Source organism: Pyrus communis, chromosome 10, assembly GCF_963583255.1.
Source record: "Pyrus communis chromosome 10, drPyrComm1.1, whole genome shotgun sequence".
NCBI classification, from domain to species: Eukaryota; Viridiplantae; Streptophyta; class Magnoliopsida; order Rosales; family Rosaceae; genus Pyrus; species Pyrus communis.
Genome location: NC_084812.1, coordinates 19915979 through 19932398, shown reverse-complemented (window position 1 = coordinate 19932398; position 16420 = coordinate 19915979). Strand labels below are relative to the sequence as shown.

The 16420-nt window shown below is 36.9% G+C and overlaps 1 protein-coding gene across 1 annotated transcript; it reads right to left on the bottom strand.

The window, feature by feature from the left end:
• Window positions 1-228: 228 nt before the first annotated feature.
• LOC137747959 (uncharacterized) lies at window positions 229-13977 on the bottom strand. Its single transcript, XM_068488080.1, has 6 exons — window positions 13812-13977; window positions 12659-12861; window positions 2172-2565; window positions 1360-1607; window positions 1009-1203; window positions 229-597 (listed from the first exon to the last, which is right to left on the bottom strand). Exons 1-6 carry the CDS (start codon window positions 13975-13977, stop codon window positions 229-231), a joined length of 1575 nt encoding a protein of 524 aa, XP_068344181.1.
• Between the last annotated feature and the right edge of the window lie 2443 nt (window positions 13978-16420).

Genomic DNA, 16420 nt, shown 5'->3' with positions numbered 1-16420 from the left:
AAATATGAATGTTCTCATAATCCTCATTCCGAATCTCCTCAAGCTCATTCAATTGAAGCTTCCTATAAATTCCAGCGGCATCAATGTCCATGTTGAAAGTCTTGACTGCCCAACGTGCTTTGTGCTCCAATTCCACAGGGAGATGGCATGGTTTCCCATAGATGAGCCAAAATGTAGACATCTCAATTGGTGTTTTGTACGCTATATGATATGCCCATAATGCATCATTTAAACGCAAGCTTCAATCCTTTCGAGTTGGCCCAACGTCTTCTCCAAAATCGGCTTGATCTCTCGATTAGAAACCTCGGCTTGCCCACTTGTTTGAGGATAATAAGGTGTCGAAACCTTATCCGTGACGTTATAGTTCTTAAGCAGTGCCTCAATGGTTTGATTGCAAAAATGGGAACCCTCATCACTTATGAGCTCTCTCAGCATCCCAAATCTGGAAAAGATGTTAGTTTTGACAAAATCTGCAACCACTTTGGAATCATTAGTACGGGTGGCTTTTGCTCCCACCCATTTCGATACATAAACAACCGCAAGTAAAATATAATTGAAACCATAAGATGAAGGAAAAGGACCCATGAAATCAATACCCTAAACATCAAAAATTTCAGAAGAAAAGATAGGGGTTTCCAGCATTTGATCTTTTGCACCTATATTGCCCGTTCTTTGACAGCGATCACAAGTCATACAAAAAGTTCAAGCATCATTAAATATAGTAGGCCAATAAAATCCATATTCTAAAACCTTAAGTGTTGTTCTTTGAGTGCTAAAATGACCCCCACATGCATAACTGTGACAAAATGTTAAAATTGAATTAAACTCGGATTCATGCACACATCTTCGAAGAATATGATCAGGGCAATATTTCCATAAGTATGGGTCATCCCACACATAAAACTGTGCATCCTTTTTAAGTTTATCATGTTGGTGCTTGTTTAGGGTGCTTGGAACTTGTTTAGACACCAAATAATTCCCTAAATCGGCATACCATGGCTCACTTACCTCTATGGACAATAGCTGCTCATCTGGGAATGCTTCTAGGATGGGTAATGGCTCATCATCGTGTACCAAATGGCTCAAGTGGTCAGCCAACACGTTTTCACTTCCTTTCTTGTCCCGGATTTCGATATCGAACTTTTGGAGGAGAAGCATCCAACGAATAAGCCTTGGTTTGACCACCTTCTTTGTGAGTAAATACTTCAAAGCTGCATGATCAGAATAAGTGATAACTTTAGTTCTAAGTAAATATGAACGAAACTTATCTAAAGCAAACACAACAGCAAGAAGTTATTTTTCAGTGGTGGAGAAGTTCAATTGAGCATCATTCAAGGTCCGGGATACATAATAGATAACGTGTGGCTCCTTGTTCTTCCTTTGACCTAAAACAGCTCCAATTGCATAATCTGAGGCATCGCACATGAGCTCAAAAGGAAGACTCCAATCTGGTGGAACTATGTTGAGGGCCGAAGTGAGCATCTCCTTGAGGTGTTTGAAGGCCTTCTCATATTCCTCATTGAACACAAAAGGCACATCTTTTTGGAGAAGTCGGCATAGGGGTATGGAGATCTTCGAAACATCCTTGATGAAACGTCTATAGAATCCTGCATGTGCAAGAAAAGAATAAACCTCTCTCACGGAAGTGGGAGATGGTAAGTAGCGTGCAAGATCTATTTTCGATTTATCAACCTCAATTCCCTTGGCCGAAACTATGTGACCTAAAACTATGCCTTGTTTACCATAAAGACATTTTTCCCAATTTAAAACAAGGTTAGTTTCAATGCATCATTCCAAGATCAACGTGAGATTAGCTAAACAATCATCAAACAAATCACCATATACGCTAAAATCATCCATGAAAACTTTGATAATCTTCTCAAAAAAATCTGAAAAGATACTTACCATGCATCTTTGAAATGTGGCTGGTGCATTACATAAACCGAATGGCATTTGATGATAAACAAAAGTACCAAATGGACAAGTAAAAGTAGTATTTTCTTGATCATCTAGAGCTATAACCATCTGATTATATCTCGAATAACCATCAAGAAAACAATAAAAAGAATGACAGCCCAACCTTTCAAGCATTTGATCAATGAATGACAAAGGGAAATGATCTTTCCTTGTGGTGGCGTTGAGCTTCCTATAGTCAATGCAAAATCTCTAACTTGCTTGGATACGAGTAAGCACAAGTTCATTCTCTACATTCTTCACCGCGATGACTCCAAATTTCTTTAGAACAACTTGAACTGGTGAGACCCAAAGACTATCCGAAATTGGATAAATCACTCCACAATCAAGGAGCTTGATAATCTCTTTTTTCACAACTTCCATCATTGGAAGCTTAAGTTCACGTTGAGCCTTTCGAGTTGGTTTAGCCCCCTCATCTGGAAGTATGCGATGCATGTATGTTGTAGGACTAGTTCCTTTGATATCGGCCAAGGTCCATCCAACGGCTGTTTTGTACTCTTTCAACACCCGAACTAGTTTTTCCTCCTCCAATATCGTGAGTGATGAAGAAACTATGATGGGTAAAGTCTCTTTATCTCCCAAGAAGACATACTTCAAATGATTTGGTAATGGCTTAAGCTTGAGGGAGGGTGTTTAAATCACTGAGGGTAACAACTTGTTAGTAGAAACTGGAATTGGAATTGGGATTGGAGACTTACCAATGTGCTCTGGCAAGGACTCGAGGGCAGCCACCATCTCGTCCATTTCTTCACAATTGGGCACGGCTAGGGGATCTTTATGCATGTCGTGGGTGTGCATAGCTTCTGCCCCTTGGTCTTTGAGTCATATTCCTCTTGTAATGGTTGTTTCAAGGGCATACCGTTTTAGGCTGTCAAGGTAGTTCTGCGCCAATGAATCAAATATATCAATAGAAAAACAAGAATGATCGTCTTTAGGATACCTTATAGCTTTAGAAATGTTAAAATCAATAATATCGCCATCAAATTCAATATATTGGGCCTTAGAATTTGGGCCTTAGGACCTAGCCCATGATGTATGTAAGGGGTGAAGGAAACCCTTATTCTATAAAAGGGAGCCTTAACCCTCACTTGAGGAGGAGGAAGATGACATACAAATAGTAGAGGATAGAGCATAAATAGCACACATAGCAGAGGAGAGCAAAGAAAGCAAACATTGCCTCTATAGCCTCCATGTATATTGTAACCTTCATTTACATAATATAACGGAATCGACACGAGTGTGGACGTAGCCCAACATGGGTGAACCACGATATATCTTTGTGTTGTTGTGCATTTGTGTGATTCACAGTCGGATTTACGTTGGTCTAAGATCGACCCGATTTTGTGCATCAACAAACGTTATTGGCCCAAACTTGATTTGGATTCCACCAAAATCTAACACATGATAGAATTTATTTGCGATACTAAGATGGTTGAAGTATATCTTATTAGTAATGCTGAGAACTCCATCAAGTACTGGTTTCGAATTACTGATGATTTTTATTTTAAGTCCGCATTGATTTCAAGAACTAAATTTCCTACTCCTCTCATAATTATGTCCTCTATAATGAATAATGAAGTTATGTGGTTGCAATTTCTTCGAATTATGAACTTCTTCAAATGGATCTATTGACAACTAATGGAGTCGTAATTAGGGACAATATTTGAAAAGAGATTGGTCTATTTCGTGAAGCAATTAAAGTCGTACCTTGATAAATTTACAGTAGAACATCACTGTCCTTAGACTATTCTTGTCCAAGTAGTAACTAAGACTTGTTGCGCGACATCCTTCATGTTGAGGAGCATTCAAGGCTCTAAATCTTGTTGAAGTGAAATTTGTTGGAATTGGTCATTCAATACCTTATCCAATAATTTTTTTGTTGATATGAAATAATGTTGGAGTTTTTCTAGTAGAATTGTCATTCTATCCTATTGTCCTAAATTGCTCACCACCAAAAGTTTTTCACACTTCATAAAACATTGTCCTTCTTACTTAGTGATTGGAAAGATGGACTATGGAGAGCAAAATTGGACTTCATCCTTGAGTTGGATTTTGGCATATGATAATTAAAATATATTAATTGTAAAGATAGGCCTCCGGCTATCATTTTGAACTCAATAATAGAATTATTAAATTAATTTGTAATTTATTATATTAACTTGGATTTAATTCATTTTTTATTCCAACAAAATTATCCTTTCTGGTGAAGTCTGAGAACATTTCAAAAGATTAGAGAAAATGATGAAGCCGCACACCCTTTCTGTTTAATAGTTGCCTCTCAAATTCATATCTATTGCGAACAGGGATATGATTATTGTATATACATGCATCTTCCTATCAATGAAAACACAAAAAGCATTCTTCCTACAAATTTACCAAATCCTATCATTTTGAGAAACCACAAAGCTATTCACTAGAAACCAAGTCTTCATGTGCTAGAATCTTGGCTTAGAATGTTGAATCCTCATGAAATAGATGTCCATCGAACTCCAAGCACAGTGTTGGGACGAAATTTTGTTTCAAGGATAATGCGGTATGCAAGCCTCGATCTTCATTTTGTTTTTTAAATATTAGACTTGTTTATTAGAATTATGTCAATATGCATATTTATACGTTACTTGTTTATTAGCCTATAATTTTGTATATGTATATTTCATTTTATTCTTGCAAATATATACTCATGATTGATTGGTGACTCTTATCCATATAAAGAAAATTCTCTAAAACAACAAACAAACAAAAAGAGCATTTCTAGCTAAAGAAGGGATAGTGCGGTCCCAAAAATAGTTGCATCCGAAGTGTGCCCCTAAATCCGCAATGGCATCAGCTAAGAAGTTCGCCACCATAAGCACAAGTTTCTAAGAAATTGTGTTGAAACGCCTTACAAGAGAGTTAATGTTAGCAATTATCTTCAGTCTCCAAGATGTAGAGCACTTACCACCAAAGCAGTCAAAGACTAATTTGGAGCCCTCTAGAAACACAAAAATTTGTATCTTCTCATATTCATCAATTTGAGTGCAATTGTTAAGGCCATAACTTCAACAACTAGTACATAAACCTCTTTCAAATTTCTAGCACCAGCAAAAATAGGGCCTCCCAACAACAATACTATTCTTTATTGAGTCATCAAAGTTTATCTTCGAAACAGCTAATTAGTTTATGGATTATAAGTGTCACAATCTCAAATATTACCAATTAGTATTAATATTCTCTCACACTAACTATATATGCAAATTTGTTTTTAGAAAAAAAGATAGCCAACCTAAGTTGACCAAAATTGGCACACAAGGATGTTGGACTAAATGAAAGAAAAGAGAAGTCGGACTAAAACACATTTACATTGATATAAAGTTAAGATGATAGTAAGTATAGAAAATTAGACTTCAACAACTAGTACAACAACCTCCTTCAAACAACTTTCTTGCTATTTTAACACAAATAAAACATGCATACAAAAAAGCAATAGAAAGAGAACTAATAATATCATTTTTGTTGAAAACATGTACCCAATAAAAAAATAGGTATGGATACCAATTCAAGTTGTGACCTCAGATTCTTAAAGGAATTGAAATCTTTTTAATGTAATAATTAATATTTTCAGTGAGCCCTTTTTATTAGTTACAAATACAAGAACCATGAAACTTGGCCTATTCCCAAAATCTTTAACGCTAACAGAGAAATTCAAGGACCAAAGAAATTATGAGCCTAACAATTGAATCAAGAAAGAAGTTAAATGAGCAGGTGAGGAACTTACCCAATGTTGAATTCCACTAGAAAATAATTTGATGGTGATTCGTAGTTTTTCTTTTCGAGATAGGATCCGGAAATCCTCCAATCACATCCGTTCATCGTAAATCATGCGGTCAGTTTTTGTCAGGTACTGTTTATATTCAATTTTAAATAAAAAAATTACAGTAATTTCTCACCGCACGTTATACGATGAACAGTTGTGATTGGAAGATCTCCAGGATCCTCCTGGTTTCTTTTCATGGGAAAGCAAGCAACTTTGGCAAATAGGGTAAAAAGCATGGGGAGTAGGAGAAACCTAATTATTGTTGTAGCCTATTTTATCTAACAAAGGGAAGGGGGCTGGCAGCAAGGAGAGATTGTAAAGAGAGATGTGTTGGTAAGAATGTAGGGGAATGTGTGTGTATTATTCCTCCGTACGTAGTGCCTTTATTTATAATAATAAAAGGGAGAAGAAATCCTTCATCCCGAAGAAATACATGTGCATATCAGAAAGAATAACTAGAATCAAATCTAATTTAGGATTTACACAATCACACTTTAACTAGGAAAGTTTACAACACTCCCCCTTGAGTGTGTAAATACTCGAGGTAGATTCGGCATCATGTAGAACTTGAGGAAGTCGACTCGTCGACATTGATTCTGGGAACAACGCTATTCTCAATAAGGTAGGAACTTGCATAAGGAAGTAAGTCTCATTAAAAAAAAAACCATAAGGAAGTAAGTCAAAGGAAGAATGCGTGAGTAATGCAAAGTCAAATGAAACATCTATGGGATGTCATCAGGGATATGATCAACCCAAGGTGGGTGCCTCGTTAAAACCTAGTTAGGTAGCAAAAACCCAGTGGGAAAAATGCTCCTAATTGTAGGGAAAAAGAGTACATTAAGATCAAGCAAGTATACTTTAAGATATTTCCCCTAAGTTTGACACACTTTCGAAAGAGAACTAGCAATGTTACAACTCTGAAAGTTTACAAATACCAATTCCATGAACAAGCTTCTGAAACGTCGACTTTGGTAGTGATTTGGTGAATTGGTCGACTAGATTGTATTGTGAACGGATTTGCATGACTTCAATCTTCTGATGCTTTTGTTGTTGATGTGAGAAGTAGAACTTTGGCACAATGTGATTGATGTTGTCTAATTTGATGTAACCCTTCTTAAGTTGTTCGATGCATGCTGCTTTGTCTTCATAGATCCTCATCGAGACATCCATGACTGGGTAAAGATCGCAGAAGCTTTGAATATCACCCATAACTGCTCTCAACCAAAAACATTCCCGAGTTGCTTCGTGTAAGGCAAGAATTTCAGCATGGTTTGACGAAGTGGCAACTAAGGTCTGTTTAGTTAACCTCTAAAAGATTGCGGTGCCTTCAATGGTAAAGACATAACCCGTTTTAGAACACGGCTTGTACAGATCAGATAAGTATACGGCCGCTGCAACATCACTCGAGGATCCATAGGGATAGAACAAGCCCAAATCTGTAGTACCCTTAAGGTAACGGAAGATGTCTTTAACAACAATCTAGTATCTGCATGTTGGTGCGTTACTGTATCTTGCCAAAAGATTAATAGCGAAGGAGATGTCGGGTCTAGTGCATTGAGCTAAGTACAATATAGCGCATTTCATACTTAAATAAGGAATTTTAGGCTCCAAAATCTTTTCATCTTCTTCGGAATGAAGGGATCTTGTTTTGCATCTAGCGATTGAACGACCATGAGTACTCGAAGGCTTCATTTATCCGCGTTAAAGTGGTGCAACACCTTATAGGTGTATTTCGATTTATGTATTAAGATTCCATCCAAACGGTGCTCTAACCTGAGACTGAGATAGTATCAAGTCTTTCCTAGATCTTTCATCTCAAATTCTAACTTTAGGTGCGAGGCAGTTCTCACGAGCTCTACATGAGTTTCGATAAGGTTTATGTCATCGACATATATTGCAACTATCGCAAAACTGAATATGACTTATTAATGAACACATAAGGGCATAGTTCGTTGTTCACATATCCTTGACTAGTCAAATACTCACTTGGACGGTTATACCACATTCTTCCAGTTTGCTTCAAACTGTTGAGTGAATGTCTCGGCCAAATTGAGAGCGTGTTCTAGGGTTTGGAAATATTTGATCTATTCAATGTAAGTCATTTGATAACTTTCATATAAATTTTCTTATTAAGATCCCCACAGAGATACGTAGTTACTATGTCCAACAGCTACATACAATGTTTTTCGGATACTACTAAACTGATAAGGTAGTGAAAAGTAATCACATCCATGAAGGGTGAATAAGTTTCATCATAGTCAATGTTGGGGCGTTGTGAGAAGCCTTGAGCAGCAAGCGAGCTTTGTAACGCATAATTTTGTTATTCTCATTACGCTGCCAAACAAAAACCCACTTGTAGCCAACGAGTTACAGGTCCAAACACCTTATGTTTCACAAGTGAATCGAGTTCAATTTGGATTGCTTGTTTCCAGTTTGACCAATCAGCTCTATGTCAACATTCATCAAAGAAACAGGGTTCAATGTCATCACTCAACATGATTTTAGTAGCTACTGCATATGTTAATGCATTGTCGACGATTATCTCATTTCTACACCATACATCATTGATGTGATATTTTCTAACACGCAAATTAAACCTTATAATTGTAATATGTGTAAGTAGGGATCATCCTAGGCAGGGGATTAGAAGGGCTACTAATCTACTCAAATTAGACTCAATTACACTTAACTAGACTCAAAAACAGAAAACTAGACTCTAATGACTTAAAACAAACTAGAATGACTCAAAACTAAAACGAGTTTAGCTTCTCATGTTTGCACTTAAACAAACATAAATTTAATTAAACATTGAAAACAAAAGATAGAATAGACCTAGAAATGTTCCATCACTCCAAGCTTAAATGGCAGGGCATGGCTCCAAGGGTCTCCTCTCTTTTCTCCTTGCAAAGCTTCGACACAATGAGAGATTTTTGTGTATGATGAATGTGTGGTGTGACTTGTGGTGAGAGATGGGTGATGAATGTTAGGTGCGGCACTATGTATTTATACGTAGAATGGAGTGCACAGCGAAGGCTGAGAAAGAGGGGAATTAGGACTCCAAATTAACAAGGAAATAGGACAATCTCAATCAGATTCCAGGGAGGACAAGGAATGATCCTTGCGGCATGAAACATGACTTCTAGAAGGGATACATGCGCCATAGTTTTAGGGATAGGGATAGGGCTTCTAGAAACCTAATAATTAGGTGAATTAATATGAAATTAAGTCCTATTTGCAGCTGGAATTAAGGTGGAATAAAATTAGGTTAGGATAAGATAAGATAAAGTTGGATAAGGTTTGGATAATATTTGGATAAGATAAGTTAATTTGGATAATATTTCCTTCTTCTTAGCTGATTCCTTATCTTCAATGTCTTGATTTAATTTCTTCAACTCTTGAGCACATTACTATACTCTTTTGATCTTCAAAAACATCCATCCACCTTGCTCCATGATTGTGTTATCCATTCCAAGCCCAAAACTGCTCTAAAATGCTCCAAATTGCACTTTCTCGCCAACTTTGTCATTTGAACTTGAAAACACACGAAAATAGCTTAAAACACTCTAGTAAGTAGAAATTAGCTATGTGAATGCAAGAAAACAAGCTAACTAAGTAGCATAAATATGCTCCTATCAAATTCCCCCACAGTTAGCTTTCGCTAGTCCCCGAGCAAAACAAAGAAAACAAAACACAACCTAAACCTTCCAACAATTGCCTCAGGGATTTCCAATGAAACATGACATGTTAAAAATCACTACTCACATAGATTTTAGCTATCCCTACTCTCGAACTTACACTTAACCGCAGTCACCACTCACTTGCTCACATTTAATCAATTAAAATAACATTTTGAATGTAGTAGCATGCCTTAGAGAATTCACTCAATTCCTCACCGGATATACTCTCTATTTTCACATAGATTTTCTGACTTCTCTACACTAGGTATATGTGAAACGATTGATGTAAACATGTAGACTAATACTCACATATGTATAATCAAAGAAGACACTTTCTGGAACTATTAATATGTATATGATCTCATGAATAGAATGTCACTACTTAGACGCGAGAACCAGGGATACTATATGCTCATACCAATTTTAAACACCACATATTGAAACACATAATAATCAAGATAGAACTCTAAGGGTTGTAACAGGACTAAGGTATTGGCTAACAAAGAAGGGTACGGATAAACAAATGTTCTTAAAGCATTAGTAAGCAAAGTAATGAAATAAACACTTAAAATTCATTTTTAAATGTAGAAATCAACTTTAAACACCCATGGGAGATTCACACAACACTTAGGGCCATATTTAAACTTTTGGACCCTTTCTTCAACAACCAATACTTGTGAGTTCATTCTCACTTATTTCTCAACTCTTTTCCTTTCTTTTCTCAACTCTTTCTTCTTTTTCTTTCTTTTTTCACCTTTTTTTTTCTTCGTGCCCTTTCTCTTTGGCACACCAAACATACAATCTTCTAGATTTTCAAGGAAATACCTTCCCCCACACTTGTTTTTGTGCAAATTGTAGATCAAAAGGAATTCCCTCTAACACATTCTCCACTACCCTTTAAAAACAAGGGTATGGATAGTCCTATTCTAGGCCAGGTAAGGATAATGTGGCTAACAAAGAAAATAGGCTAACTAAGGCTCAACGGGGTTAAACCTACATTACATATGCAAAGGGTAGGGCTATTTGGCTTTGGATTTAACCAAGCAACTTCATCTTGTTTTATGTTATGCACTCAATTTTATGCTTTGAATGAAACGGGCATGAGTTCTAGTATTTGGAACTATAATGATGGAAACGCATTTTAAGTATTAACTAAGCAAAGAAATAATGAGATCATGCAACAACTTTATAAAACTAGAATATCACAGATTAACAACTCTCCAAATAAAGTATAGGCTTAAGTCTCTCAGGGTTGTAGCATTAGCTTGAGTTCCTTCCTTCAAGCATGTTACAAAAACTGATTTTTTTTCCTTTTGGGATTACATGTGAATTTGTTAACAACAACTACAACTAAGCATAAACCAAAGAGTAAATCAAACTTCCATCCATGTTTGTAACTTTCTTTAATAGTCATGCAATTAAAAACCAAATCCTCATCATTGTGTTGGAAGGTACCCTAAGACACAAACAAACATAAAAAACGACTCTTTTTGGGTTTTTTCAAAACTTTTTCGAATATTTTTTTTTTCAAATTTTCGTATTTTCTATTATAGGATACATTAAAACACTTTAAAACACAATAAAAGCACTTAAAAATAGTGAGTTGTTCTTTTAGAAATGATAGGTGATAAAATTCGAAAATAAGTCATGAAAAGCATCTATTTTCCCCCTCACACTTAAACCAAACATTGTCCTCAATGTTTCACACATAGACTCACACAAAAACAATCAAACAACACAACCAACAAACATGACAATTATGGCAAAGTAAAAGCAATAAAGAGTTAGGTTAAGGAACACAAATCTAGTTTTGGAGCTGGAGATTCCTAGGTCATCTTTATTTGAACGCTTGGGTTGCCTCCCAAGAAGCACTTGCTTTAACGGCTTCTAGCCAGACGATACATCTTTTTAAGCTCCATTAGGGTCCACGTCATGGAGGGGTATTTCCTCCACAACATGCTCTTCAAAATACTCATAGTAAGGCTTCAAACGGTTTCCATTCACTTTGAATTCATGTCTTGTCTTTAAACTTTGAATTTGGACTGCACCGTAAGGAAAGACTTTAGTAACAACAAAATGACCAACCCATTTAGAACACAACTTACCTAGAAACAATCGAAGGTGGGAGTTGAAAAGCAACACTTTCTACCCTATAATGAATGTCTTACTATGAATCATCTTGTCGTGGAATGCCTTCGTTCTCTCCTTGTAAATATGAACGTTCTCTCATTGTTCCAAATCTCCTCAAGCTCATTCAATTGAAGCTTCCTATGAATTCCAGCAGCATCAATGTCCATGTTGAAGGTCTTGACTACCGAATGTGTTTTGTGCTCCAATTCCACAAGGAGATGGCATGGTTTCCCATAGATGAGCCAAAATAGAGACATCTTAGTTGGTGTTTTGTAGGTTGTACGATATGCCCACAATGCATCATTTAAACGCAAGGTCCAATCTTTTCGAGTTGGCCCAACAGTTTTCTGCAAATCTGCTTGATTTCTTGATTAGAAACCTCGACTTGCCCACTTGTTTGAGGATGATAAGGTGTCGAAACCTTATGTGTGACATTATACTTCTTAAACAGTGCCTCGATGGTTTGATTGCAAAAATGGGAACCCCCATCACTTATGAGTGCTCTTGGCATCCCAAATCTGGAAAAGATGTTAGTTTTGATAAAATCTGCAACCACTTTGGAATCATTAGTACAGGTGGCTTTTGCTTCCACCCATTTCGATACATAATCAATCGCAAGTAAAATATAATTGAAACCATAAGATGAAGGAAAAGGACTCATGAAATCAATACCCCAAACATCAAAAATTTCGACACAAAAGATAGGGGTTTGCAGCATTTGATCTTTTGCACCTATATTGCCCATTCTTTGACAACGATCACATGTCATACAAAAAGTTCTATCATCCTTAAATATAGTAGGCTAATAAAATCCACATTCTAAAACCTTAAGTGATGTTCTTTGAGTGCCAAAATGACCCATACATGCATAAGTGTGACAAAAAGTTAAAATTGAATTAAACTCGAATTCATGCACACACCTACGAAGAATCTGATAAGGGCAATATTTCCACAAGTATGGGTCATCCCACACATAAAACCATGAATCCTTTTTAAGTTTATCACATTGGTGCTTATTTAGGGTGCTTGGAACTTGTTTAGACACTAAATAATTCACTAAATCAGTATACCATGGCTCACTTACCTCTATGGAAAGCAGCTGCTCATCTGGGAATGCTTCTAGGATGGGTAATGGCTCCTCATCATGTACCAAATGGCTCAAGTGGTCAGCCACCACGTTTTCAGTTCCTTTCTTGTCCTGGATTTCGATATCGAACTCTTTGAGAAGAAGCATCCAACGAATAAGCCTTAGTTTGGCTTTCTTCTTCGTGAGTAAATACTTTAAAGCTGCATGATCAGAATAAATCATAACTTTAGTTCCAAGTAAATAAGAACGAAACTTATATCAAGCAAACACAACAGCAAGGAATTCTTTTTCAGTGGTGGAGTAGTTCAATTGAGCATCATTCAAGGTTCGGGATGCATAATAGATGACATGTGGCTGTTTGTTTTTCCTTTGGCCTAAAATAGCTCCAATTGCATAATCTGAGGTATCGCACATGAGCTTAAAAGGAAGACTCCAATCTGGTGGAACTATTATAAGGGCCAAAGTGAGCATCTCCTTGAGGTGTTTGAAGGCCTTCTCACATTCCTCATTGAACACAAATGGCACATCCTTTTAGAGAAGTTGGCATAGGGGTGTGGAGATCTTCGAGAAATCCTTGATGAAACATCTATAAAATCCTGCATGTCCAAGAAAAGAACAAACCTCTCTGAGGGTAAGTAGCATACAAGATCTATTTTTGATTTATCAACCTCAATTCCCTTGGCCGAAACTATGTGACCTAAACCTATGCCTTGTTTTACCATAAAGTGACATTTTCCCCAATTTAAAACAAGGTTGGTTTCAATGCATTGTTTTAAGATCAACGCGAGATTAGCTAAACAATCATCAAACGAATCACTAAATACACTAAAATCATCCATGAAAACTTCAATAATCTTCTGAACAAAATCTGAAAAGATAGTTACCATGCATCTTTGAAAGGTGGCTGGTGCATTACATAAACCGAATGGTATTCGACGATAAGCAAAAGTACCAAATGGACAAGTAAAAGTAGTTTTTTCTTGATCATCTAGAGTTATAACAATCTGATTATATCCCGAATAACCATCAAGAAAACAATAAAAAGAATGACCGCCTAACCTTTCAAGCATTTGATCAATGAATGGTAAAAGGAAGTGATTTTTCCTTGTGGTGGTGTTAAGCTTCCTATAGTCAATGCAAACTTTCCAACCTGTTTGGATACGAGTAGGCACAAGTTCATTCTCTGCATTCTTCACCACGGTAACTCCAGATTTCTTTGGAACAACTTGAACTGATGTGACCCAACGACTATCCGAAATTGGATAAGTCACTCCATAATCAAGGAGCTTGATAATCTCTTTTTTCACAACTTCCATCATTGGGGGGTTTAGTCGACGTTGAGCCTCTCGAGTTGGTTAGCCCCCTTCTCTAGAAGTATGCGATGCACACATGTTGTAAGACTAATTTATTTGATATTGGCCAAGGTCCATCCAATGGATGTTTTGTACTCCTTCAACACCCGAACTAGTTTTTCCTCCTCCAACGCTGTGAATGATGAAAAGACTATGACGGGTAAAGTCTCTTTATCTCCCAAGAAGACACACTTCAAATGATTGGGTAATGGTTTAAGCTCGAGGAAGGGTACCTAAATCACTGAGGGTAACAACTTGTTAGTAGAAACGGGAATTGGAATTAGGATTGGAGAATTACCAATATGATGTAGCAAGGACTCGAGGGCAGCCACCATCTCGTCCACTTCTCCACAATTGGGCACAGCTAGGGGATCTTTATGCATATCGTGGGTGTGCATAGCTTCTGCCCCTTGGTCTTTGAGTTATATTCTTCTTGTAATGGTTGTTTCAAGGGTATCGCCATTTAGGTCGTCAAGGTAGTTTTGCGCCAATGAATCGAATATATCAATAGAAAAACAAGAAGGATCGTCTTTAAGATACCTTATAGCTTTAGAAATATTAAAATTAATAATATTGCCATCAAATTCCATATATTGGGCCTTAGTATTTGGGCCTTAGGACCTAGCCCATGATGTATGTAAGAGGTGAAGGAAACACTTATTCTATAAAAAGAAGCCTTCATCCTCACTTGAGGAGGAGGAAGATGACATACAAATAGTAGATGATAGAGTACATATAGCACAGAGAGCAGAGGAGAGCAAAGAGAGCAAACATTGCCTCTATAGTCTCCATGTATATTGTAACCTTCATTTACATAATATAACGGAATCGACACGAGTGTGGACATAGCCCAACTTGGGTGAACCACGATATATCTTTGTGCTCTTGTGCGTTTATGTGATTCATGGTTAGATTTACGTTGGTCCAAGATTGACCCCATTTAGGCCGTCAAGGTAGTCGTGCGCCAATGAATCGAATATCTCAATAGAAAAACAAGAATGATCATCTTTAGGATACCTTATAGCTTCATAAATGTTAAAATCAATAATATCGCCATCAAATTCCATTGTTAACGTCCCCTTGAACACATCTATCTTGGTGCAAGCTATTTTCATGAAAGGTCTCTAAAGTAGGATCGGTAATGGTATGGAATAGGTTGAATCTTCCATATCAAGCACAGAAAAATCTACTAGAAATATCAAGTGGTTAACCTGCACCAAAACATCTTCCAAAACTCCTTTTGGATATGCATTAGAATGATCGGCTAATTGAATAATAACACCATTATTTTTAAGCTCTCCTAGATTCATAGATGCATAAATAGAGTATGGCATGACATTAATGGAAGCACCTAAATCTAACATGGTATGTTCAAACTTAGTATTGCCAATAACACAAGGGATTGTGAAACAACCTGGATGTTTGCATTTAAGGGGCAATTTCCTTTGTAAAACCGCTGAAAGATTCTCACTTACCCGTACCACTTCCTCGTTCGAAATCCTTTTCCTTGTTGTGCAAAGCTCTTTTAAAAATTTAGCATACTTTGGAACTTACTTAATTGCATCAAGGAGCGGGATATTGACTTGTACCTTTCTAAATATCTCAAGAATGTCCTTGTCACTCTCTTCTTTCTTAGATTGCATAAATATGCGAGAGAAAGGTACATTTGGTGGAATAAGGTTAGAATTAACTGAATTTGGACTTACCTTGGTTGAGTTGGACGGCATACGGTGCTTAGGGGGTTGCGGTAAAGGTTGTTCTACCCTTGTCGTGGGTTTGGCATCTTCCTCTTCCTCGAGCAACAGCTTTTCCTCCTTCTTTTAACTTGATTTGGACATTTGTGGGGTGGTTCCAACTTCCTGGCCACTACTTAACGAAATGGCCTTAGCGGTTTCAAATCTTCCCCTTGGATTCACAATGGTTGAACTAGGCAGTTTGCCTTGTTCTCTAAACTATCCCATGAACTCCGCTACTTGCCTCATGTGCTTCTTCAATTTGTCCACCTTTTTAGCTTGCTTTTGCATCTCTTTGGCGTGATTTTGCATCTCTTTGGTTCGATTTTGTACTCCCTATGTCAAAGAGGTGAGTAATTGAATAACTTTATCATTATCCGAAGACATATCTGAATTTGGTCGGGATTGTTGACAAGCTCATATTTATATATATTTTATATCAAATTCACTTGTCTTTTCTTAGTTAGTTCCTTATATTTTTGAGCTATTTACTTTATTTTTGTGTTTTGTAGGATTTGTCAAGCAAAGAAAAGAAAAATAGCATAAATGGAAAGTAACAAATTCGTCAAAGCTGCCTGTGCAGGTCAGCTGACTTTGGAAGCAAGTTGCGGACAACTCAGAATGAATTAGAGAATGAGCCTTATATTCTTGGAAAGCTACGGATGTCTATTTTT